Raw genomic sequence first — 9,948 nt, forward strand, 5'->3', positions numbered from 1 at the left:
CCTGCAACTTTTCGGTCGGCTCCCAGTCGGCGACTCACATCTTGGCATTTAACAAGAGGTTGGCCTTGAAGGCAGCCAGTTTGAAATTCGTGGATTCGGCTTCTGAGCCGCACTTCAGCCCCAGAACACAGCACTTTGTGTGCCGAGTGTGTGTGATTAATGGGGTTTGTTTCGCTTAGAGAGGCCTGCGCTTGGCTTTGAAATCGACGTGGGCTCCACTGGAGCTTTGAGCTTTGCGCTTTGATTGCAGCAAGGGGTTAAGCCGCCTAGGGAAATCCAGGTGGGTTAAGGAGGCACGATTAAGGATTTGCGTGAAGCCTACCAAGCCTGGAGGAAAGCACATACCAGAAGAAGTTAGTTATGATTTTAAAAAACGATTTATGAAGCTAAAATAAGTAAGAGAAGAAGATTCTACATGTGTTTTAAGAACACTGTAATAAAATGGTAAATTATGGGATCAAATTCTACCCTTTTCTACAATATTTTCCTTTTTTCTAAGTCTTAAACCCTAAATCTTAGCATGCGGACAGGAAAACAACCTTAAGTTTAATTTCATAGTTATGTTCTAAACGTTTATTTCTTACGTTTAATACAATTTTAGCTTAGACCTTATGATGCCATCAGAACAGCTTAAGAACCTATTGACTTGGGAACTATTAAATACTTTCCTGACCCCAAAAACAGCATACTTAGAACATCTACCCACTGAAATAGCCATTAATTAATGTCAACTCGATTTCAACACCATGCCCCTCTCCAGCCCCACAGTGCAGCCTCGTTATGCTGGACATGTCAGCTCATTTGTCGCCCCAATTGGGAGGAAATGAGTGCTCATGTTTCGGTCTGTAAATGTGGCCAAGCTGGAGGCCGCCGATCCAACATCGATCCGCGCTAATTGCCATTAATCAGAGGCGTTTGTTTGTCTGGGAAAAGTGAGAGGCGGCGGTGGGGTGCCCAACAGGCCGGTCAGCTGACATCTCCATTGGGTCAGCCATTATCCACTGCTCCATCCGACGGACAGCCGGCGCTTAAAGATCCATCTATCTGCGGCTGAGCTGGCCACAAGTCCCCGACCTCAGCACACCCAGAAGAAGACAGCACCACCCCCAAGCCCAGTTCCGAGCCCAATGCCTCAGCCACTCAACCACATGACATGCCAAGCGGTTCCAATTTATCGTACTGAGAACGCTTGGCAGTCATTGGAAAAGCGATTCAACAAAATTTAAAACAATTTAGCTTATGTCACGTCTGCCCGGTGCGGGGAGGGGAGGGGAAAATCGGTGGGGAAAGCGAAGAGTTTCAAGCGCTTAGAACAAAGCGCCACAAATTGTATTGTGTCACGCTCGATCTGTGGCCATGCGAACGGGGATACGAGCCCCACATGCTCATGTGTGTACTTACTGGGCCATATAGGCTGTAGTATATAAATATAGTGTATTCGTACATGCTAGCACTCGCAGGGCCAGGCCATATAGATATCACTCGGGCACATAGTCATGCACATGCTACTTATACGTTTATTCAGTTAGTTCGCCTGTTTTAATTATAATTAACGCCGCTCTGTAAATTAACCAGCGGAAGGCGAGGCCTCCGAGGGGCCCTCTCACAGCTTCTTGCCCCCATGGAAAGTAGTTGGTTCGGCTGGGATCAGCCGAGAATGCATCAGAACTATCGGCGAGTAATGCTTTCGTTTAGATAAAAATCATCTGGGTTAACCGCCGCTGGCGTGTCTACTTTGTGTGATCACGCACACCCCACCAGAATGTCATGTCAAGAACGTATAACACTAAGCGAAAGCTTCGTTTTGTACATCTTGATTATGCGGCACTGGGTTTGTTCTAAAAATAATGGAAAAGTTTTAAGTTTCGTGCTCAAAAATTATAAACATGTGCTTATAACTATGTTATTATCTAGGAATTAATCTTTACATTTATTCATTTACCGATTATCCATTTGTTTTACAAACAGAACAATCGTTTTATCGAACTTCCTATTTGCTTATCCTTAAGTTGTAACTACATTTCCAGTTCAAACCATAATAACAGGCCCAAGTCTATGCATGGACACACCCTTTGCCAAGCATATGCAGGGCTCTGTTAACTGCGAATCATTTTAGGCCCTTATTTCAGCCCCAACGATTTAGCACCTTGAATGGGTTTATGCCATTCGGATGACGTGCTGAAAGCCTCTGAGCGGGCTGTCAATCAGGTTGTCGCACATACGTACATCCCGAGCGGCGCCTTAATAATTGATCCCGCCTGCAGCGGGATGACGATGATGATGGCTGTCGAGGGGTCGCCTGGGATGGGTGAGTGCACAGGCAGAAAAGGAGTGATCGGAAATATGATATCAAATCCCAAAAATAAAAGGAGTATGATATTGTTTAACCGAGGTATACTACATCTGAATAATTATAATATTAAATCGAAAGAAATTGGCATTGTATGGATTGATGGAATGTATGATATGATATGATAATAATAAAATAGGTAAGATATTTTTAGGCCACTAAAAAGATACATCAGTAATACTCCTGATGAACCTTTCATATATGCACGGTTTGGGATGGTGAGGATATCGATGATATATAGTATGGATAGATGGGATAGGAAAGATATATGTTTTTGAGGTGCACAAATGTATTAATATACTATATATGAAAGTAAAAGATTTATTTCAAACCCTTTCTCTATGTTCAGCTTGGTAACAGGTCACTCAGGTCACTCAACAGAAATATATAGCAGTGTACTAATAAACCAGAAAATCAAGATGGTTATGGAACTTTTTTTCTGTGCACTGGTTGAAATGGTGTGGTGTGGTTTGGTATGGTTTATGCCATAGGATAGATGGTGGTGCTGACAGGCACCGAATCCAGCGACTCCAGCGACTCCAACGACTCCGGCGATGGCAGCTCCAACTGGGCCATGACGTGAGGCGACGCATCAGAGCGGAGCCCAAAGGAAGCGTGTGAAATCCCATTTGGCTAATGGCCAGCGGCGACGGCAGGAAAATCAACCTGTTTCGTAGTATCCACACCCCGGCACGGCCCCCTCTCGAAACTGGGAAAACTCGCTTCCAATTTCCACAGCGACACGGCGAATGCGAATGTGAATGTGGGCCAACCAGCGTGTCTTTTGTGCTGGTGGGAAAACGGGTTTTTCATTCGGGTTCTGCAACTGTTTTTTGGCGACTCGCTGACACGCTGGCCTCCTTTTCCTCGGCTCCAGTGCTGGCACTCCTAACATTTCCACTTGCTATGTGCTTCTGGTGATTTTCCTCATTTTCCCGCTGCAGGATCGGAAAATCAGGGGAAAATGCTGTAATCAGGTGGGTGGGGGGCTGGGGGGCGTTGCTTTTCCAGGCCAGATTTTCCAAGGGGGTGGTGGGTGGCTGGGCGGCCCAACAGGGTGTGTCGGGGTCACCTTTGCTGCCGCTTTTTCGGGGGTGGTTAACCATAAAACGAGGCGCTGGAGCTCTGAAGCTCTGGAGCTTGGCTTCTCGCCTGCTCAGGGGGTGTTGCGATGATATCAGCCCTGGGGTGGATGTTTTTCCGCAAGCCGTGCGAGGCACCAAGATTAAACCTACCCCCTGCACAAATAATGATAATCAAAAGTGGCCCACTGGAAGTCAATATCGGGCTTGGGGCGCAGCATTATTGCTCATACGCAACGTGAGCCGGACAAAGAACTTAATTAAAAGTGATTCACTACTGAAAAGGGCAAAACCCAGCGAGCGTTGCATGCATCAACATAAATCTGTGGGTGGCGAATCCCATGCAAATCCGAGAATGCTTCTTTTTGGCCTGACCCACATCTGCCATCCATCTGATTTGAAATTCGAATTGGCTGCGAGTTCATCGGCACTCCAGCAAACTTCCCACAACAAGCCAAAACACAGCCAAAAAGGGCAAACTCAAATTTATGCTCGAGACCCACAACAAAAGGAAGCTCATATTTATGGATGCCGTTTTGGTTTGACTTGGCGCAAGCCAGAAGGTATTCTAAATTGGCTGAAGGGAGGGATCCGTAGTTCAGGCAATCCCGAATTCCTTGAGCCAACAAAGAACTTTTTTTCAGATTTCGGCGATGATGAACTGATTCCCGATGGCACTAACTTTGTTAAAAAATAAATTAAAATTGACTAACACTTACATTAAGTCGAGCATATAGCCGATATATAAGAAATTTTATACCAATCTTATAGGAAAGATTTAATAATTAATTAGCAAAAGAAAAAGTGTTGACTTACAAAAGAAAAAAGTTAAAATATAAAAAATATAAAATTTTAATATTGATTTTTTGTGTTTTTTGTGACTCGGCATAGGTCCTTTGTTTTAAAGAATTCGCTTATAATAACTAAACGTTTTTAAAGGTCAAAGTTTAGCTCTAAAGAATTCGCGTTCTTACCCAAACGGGTTTCCACCTCAAATTCTGTGTTTAACTGACCAAGGTTCTATCCGTCAATATACCATCTCCTCAGAAATAAGACATAAGTAGCTCCCCCTCGAACGATTTTAAGGATTTACGGAAATTGTTTAATTATTAGGTTCCAAAGCCAAAAATAAGGCTGGCTTGTGACCATAATGACATGTGTTGGGGGCGTAATGGGTCTGTCGCCCACTCAATTAGGTCCTCCGACTAATCCTGTCATTAAACACGGCCAGGTGTCTGTTCCTCGGGCTCGAAAACAATTATTAAACAATTAAAGGAGACTCCTTAGGGTCTATATAAAGGAGCAACCTTATGATGCGGGGGAAAGTCATGTATCCGCGATTTCTAGACCGCAACTATCCGTTGGCGAAGCATCTGTTCTTCGTGACCAGATACTCCTTCGGCCTGCTGGGGCTGAGATTTGGTGGACAGCTATCGTGGTTGCAGCTCTCATGGCTGGTCTTCAACTTCGTGAACCTGGCGCACTGCTGCCAGGCGGAGTTTGTCTTTGGCTGGAGTCACCTGCGCACCAGTCCCGTGGATGCCATGGACGCCTTCTGTCCCCTGGCCTGCAGCTTCACCACGCTCTTTAAGCTGGGATGGATGTGGTGGCGCCGTCAGGAGGTGTTTGAGCTAATGGAACGCATCAAGTTGCTGATCAGGCAGCAGGAAATGAGGAAGGACCCTCGCAGGGATGTGGCCCAGAGGAGCTACTACCTCATGGTCACCAGGAGTGGCATGCTGGTCTTCACCATGGGCAGCATCACCACGGGCGCCTTCGTTCTGCGATCCCTTTACGAAATGTGGGCGCGACGGCGACAGGAGTTCAAATACGATATGCCTTTTCGCATGCTGTGGGTTGTGTTTTCGATTTTTTCTAAATCTCGTATCTGAGTCCCTGAATTCTCTCTAGGTTCCCCGAGTTTGCCCACCGAATGCCCTGGTTTCCTATCTTCTATCTCTACTCCACTTGGAGTGGTCAGGTCACGGTATATGCCTTTGCTGGAACTGATGGTTTCTTCTTTGGCTTCACCCTCTATATGGCCTTTCTCCTGCAGGCCCTAAGATACGATGTGCAGGATACACTTAAGCCAGTGCAAGGTATAAAAAAAAGATTGAAAAATATGGATATATATGATTATACTTTTGATAGGATATGATATATATATAAAGATACTTATCTATCTAGATACTTATATAGATTTCATTTTTTTTTATCCTTTTCGAATTAAGATAATTTTTAAAGAGAGAAACAAAAGATACCAAAAGATACAAATATAATCAAAATTATACAGTGATTTCTGTCCTTTTTCAGATCCCTCGGTTAGGGAAGCCCATATCTGCTGTCACCGCTTGGCGGACATCGTGGATCGCCACAATGAGATAGAGAAGATTGTCGAAGTGTTCTCAGGAATCATGGCATTCCCCACTTTTGTCCACTTCGTGTCAGCCAGCCTGGTGATAGCCACCAGCGTAATTGACATACTATTGGTGATAATTTGCTCTTAAGTGATAAGCTCCCTGTCTTAAACGAATTATTTCTTTAGTATTCCGGCTACAATATCATCCGCTATGTGGTCTATACGTGCACCGTGTCCTCGGCCATATTTCTCTATTGCTATGGTGGCACGGAAATGTCCACTGAGGTGGGTAAGGCCAAGTAGATTCAATTATCTTTGATTTTTCTGCATTATTTCTAGAGTCTCTCCTTGGGAGAAGCGGCCTACGGAAGTGCCTGGTATAAATGGGATCGGGAGACGCGCAGGCGGGTTTTTCTCATTATCCTGAGAGCTCAGCGACCCATCACCGTAAGGGTGCCCTTTTTTGCACCTTCTTTACCAGTCTTCACATCGGTGGGTTAATCTTTTTTGGAGAAAATGTAATGGTATAACTCAACTTAAAACCCTTTTTAGGTCATCAAGTTCACGGGTTCTATTGTGGCCTTGGCTAAGACCATATTGTGAAAAGCAAGCACTATTGAAAAATCCTAATCTATTTAAAAATCTTGTTTCCCTTGATATATTTTGTGGTCGTACACTAGCCCGAAAGTATGCAATTCGGACAATTAAACACGAAGTCTTGTGCAGACTTAAGTCAATTACTCAAAGGCGGTCGGGGTCAAGGGTTCAAATGTAATACTCCAAGGGCTGGGAAAGCCAAGTGCTGCAATTTCTTATGAAGCCACACAAAAGGGAAAGAAAGTTCTTGGCGCAAGCAAAGTTTTTAGGGTTTAAGAATAAATAAATGTACCAACTTCAAATTGGGTACACAGTTCGTATACGTAATCAGTTATGAGCAGAGATTCACTGGCATAAGTTGTGGCCAAGACACGTGAGCATGTTTTGGCATTGGTTTGGTCCGTTCTACGACTTCTGTCAGCCAATTCCTGGCCAGCCATAAATGATGATTTGATTGAACCGTCTAGATTAGTTTCCTTTGATTAGATTTACTCTGATATTGAGCGATAAGTCCGAGGCGATGGCCAGTTTCTTGGTCGGTCACTCGGTTCAGTCTTCAACCAAGGTCTGGCCACCAAACAAGTCGCTTGGGTTACCTGGAATTAGTGGAAGATGGCCAAGGGATTCATTCTTTTGCTTTTTGTGGCCGTTTCGTTAAGCGGAAGTGCCAGCGGACAGAGGGGTAAGGTGTCCTGATCCTGCCTGGTATGCTTCAAAAAGTTAAACCTTCGATCTAAATACTGGAAGTATTCTAATTTACCAAAATAAAGTGTCCCGATCGTGATTGAAAAATTTATCTAAAAAGTTTTTATTTGCAAATCAAAAGATCAAAATCAAATTAGGGATCAAAGTTAGTTCTTAGTTTACTTAAAACATAGATTGTTTAGAAGGACCTCTCTATAATATATATTGGTTACAAAATATACATTTCAATAAAGGTATTGGAAAGTTTGAAGTTTTAAAGGATGATGTCTTATCTATAGAAAGAAACTAATAGATTGGTGGTAATATAAGGACGAGGTACTTTACTATAAAATTCTTTTAAATAAAGTCTTATCTCAAAATACGCGTGTTGGTGGTCAAATCATGCGCAGAGATAAGGCTGAATTAATCCCATTGATATTTATGTTCCTTAACCGTTTTTCTACGAAAAAGTATACCCATTGATAACAGCAGTAATTTATAATCCCTAACTATCGTTGAACATACCATTATGTCAAACATTTTTAATACGAAAGACGTAAATTTTGTTCAAATAGAATATTATTAAAAAAAAATGTAACAAGGTAGTTTAAGCACCATTAAACTTATTATTCTACCATGATAAACGAAATTATATTTAAAATATGATATTCTAGTGAATGCCTAACTTCATCTTGTAATACCCTTAACTTCTCCCCCTTTTCAGACCACCCACGTGGCCGGTCCTTCGACGCCGAATCGCATCCCATCAAGCAGGCGGAGGAGCAGCAGACGCAGTACTGGGTGGAGAAGGCCCAGGCGAAGCTGCTGTCCAAGCTGGCCGAGGCGCAGTCCTTGAGCACGAACAAGGCCAAGAACGTGATCCTGTTCCTGGGCGACGGAATGTCCGTTCACACGGTGACGGCCACCCGGAACCTGCTGGGCGACAGTGCGGAGCAGGTGTTCTTCGAAGGATTCCCCTACACGGGCCTGTCGAAGACGTACTGTGTGAACCGCCAGGTGGCCGACTCCGCCTGCACCGCCACCGCCTACTTGGGTGGTGTGAAGGGCAACTACGGCACCATTGGCGTGAATGCCAATGTGAGCAGGTACAGCTGTGATGGCGCCGCCAGGGAGGAGGATCAAGTGCTCAGCATCGCCCAGTGGGCACAGGCGGCAGGCAAGGACGCCGGACTGGTGACCACGGCCAGGGTGACCCATGCCTCGCCAGCCGGCGTTTATGCCCACATCGCGGATCGCAACTGGGAGAACGACTGGGAGGTGGCCAACGGTAACTGCGATCCCGAGCAGACCATCGACATAGCCCGCCAGCTGGTGGAGCAGCCTGTGGGTCAGCAGCTCAAGGTTATCCTGGGCGGAGGACGTAAGAACTTCATCAACACCACTGTGAATGATGAGGAGGGGTATCCCGGCAAGCGCGTCGATGGTCGCCACCTGATTAATAGCTGGTTGGATCAGAAGAGGCAGGCCAATGTCTCGGCCAACTACGTCTGGAGTCGCAAGGGTCTCAGCCTGGTGGATCTGGACAATACGGACTATCTCCTGGGTCTCTTTGCGAACGATCACTTGCCGTACAACGGCGATCGCCAGAGGAAGCGCAGCCAGCTGGCGGATCCATCGCTGAGTGAGCTCACAGAGGCGGCCATCAAGGTACTGAGTCGCAACCAGGAGGGTTTCTTCCTGTTCGTCGAGGGTGCCCGCATCGATATGGCCCACCATGACACCTACGCCAGGAGATCCCTCGAGGACACCGTCGAGTTCGCGGCGGCCGTCCAGAAGGCCCGCGAGCTGACCTCCGAGGAGGACACTCTCATCGTGGTGACCGCCGATCATGCGCATGTTATGTCCATCAATGGTTATCCTGTGAGTATTTCGGGTTTGCGAGGTTGAAGTAAATAAGATATGATGCGCATTTGGATGAAATTTAGTAACCATTCCATCTGGATGTCCAATCCCCTTAATTTATGAAAATTTGGTAAAGGGCTAGTTAACCTCTTTCTTCCCGCAGTTCCGCGACCAGGAGATCTTTGGGTTGGCCCAACTGGCGGACGACAACCTGCCCTATACGACTTTGTCCTATGCCAACGGACCCGGCTACTACTCCGCCTACAACCGAGCTGAGGGACGAGCCCTGCTCAAGGAGAAGGCGGTGACCGATTCGGACTACCAGTATCCCGCGCTGGCGCCCCTGGACTCGGAGACCCACGGCGGAGACGATGTGGCGGTGTATGCCTCGGGACCCTATGCCCAGTACTTCAGCGGGAACTACGAGCAGAGCAACATCCCCGCTCTGATGGCCCGGGCAGCTGGCATCGGTCCTTATGCCTAGGATCAATTTCGGTTTTTTGGCAGCGCACTGCAGCATATTTAAAACTTCTCCGGCTGACATAAAGCAATTAAAATGCATCATAGCTAAGCGAATCTTGCATGGGAAACGGGATCAGGCATGGGAGTGGGGCAAATCGAATTCCTTCTAATTGAACTGGCAAGCTGCGCAATTTCCTGTGGAGCAGAGCTGCAGAGCTGTGTAGCCATGGAGCTGCTCCTCGATAAATGCCACCTGACGGCGAATTCAATTAACTAGCAATGGCAACTGGCATCTGACAACCTGCAAGCAGCCCCAATCAGTCAGTTGCAATCACGCTCGGTCCGAGCCAATTGACCAGGTGGTTACCAGCCAAGTGGAGCGCAAATCGCGACCAGCTTTTTTCGTTGTCTATCATAAATTCGAGGAAATATGGCATATGCCAGGAGTCCGTTGGGAATCCTTGGGTGTTTTCCGAGTTTGGGGGAGTCCATAAATTAATGGGGGTATTTGCATATGAATGAGTCCTAGTTGCCGAAATGCGTTGGGTGGG

At 46.1% G+C, this 9,948-nt stretch overlaps 2 protein-coding genes across 2 annotated transcripts; both read left to right on the top strand.

The window, feature by feature from the left end:
• The first annotated feature begins 4,760 nt into the window (after positions 1–4,760).
• On the top strand, positions 4,761–6,394 carry LOC108036632 (odorant receptor 45b). The gene is made up of 6 exons (XM_017112906.1): positions 4,761–5,284; positions 5,344–5,531; positions 5,746–5,921; positions 5,978–6,076; positions 6,131–6,283; positions 6,344–6,394. The coding sequence occupies exons 1-6, from the start codon at positions 4,761–4,763 to the stop codon at positions 6,392–6,394; spliced, it is 1,191 nt and encodes a 396-aa protein (XP_016968395.1).
• A 538-nt stretch (positions 6,395–6,932) lies between these two features.
• On the top strand, positions 6,933–9,506 carry LOC108036631 (membrane-bound alkaline phosphatase). The gene is made up of 3 exons (XM_017112905.2): positions 6,933–7,070; positions 7,797–8,953; positions 9,099–9,506. The coding sequence occupies exons 1-3, from the start codon at positions 7,001–7,003 to the stop codon at positions 9,417–9,419; spliced, it is 1,548 nt and encodes a 515-aa protein (XP_016968394.1). The 5' UTR covers positions 6,933–7,000; the 3' UTR covers positions 9,420–9,506.
• Positions 9,507–9,948: the final 442 nt, after the last annotated feature.

The sequence above is a fragment of the Drosophila biarmipes genome, chromosome 2R (genome assembly GCF_025231255.1).
Source record: "Drosophila biarmipes strain raj3 chromosome 2R, RU_DBia_V1.1, whole genome shotgun sequence".
NCBI classification, from domain to species: Eukaryota; Metazoa; Arthropoda; class Insecta; order Diptera; family Drosophilidae; genus Drosophila; species Drosophila biarmipes.

Coding starts and splice junctions, on each gene's coding strand:
- LOC108036631 (XM_017112905.2), top strand. CDS start 7,001: ATGGCCAAGGGATTCATTCTTTTGCTTTTTGTGGCCGTTTCGTTAAGC. Junction 7,071..7,796: donor AAGTGCCAGCGGACAGAGGG/GTAAGGTGTCCT, acceptor CCCCCTTTTCAG/ACCACCCACGTGGCCGGTCC. Junction 8,954..9,098: donor TGTCCATCAATGGTTATCCT/GTGAGTATTTCG, acceptor TTCTTCCCGCAG/TTCCGCGACCAGGAGATCTT.
- LOC108036632 (XM_017112906.1), top strand. CDS start 4,761: ATGTATCCGCGATTTCTAGACCGCAACTATCCGTTGGCGAAGCATCTG. Junction 5,922..5,977: donor GCGTAATTGACATACTATTG/GTGATAATTTGC, acceptor TTATTTCTTTAG/TATTCCGGCTACAATATCAT. Junction 6,077..6,130: donor GCACGGAAATGTCCACTGAG/GTGGGTAAGGCC, acceptor CATTATTTCTAG/AGTCTCTCCTTGGGAGAAGC.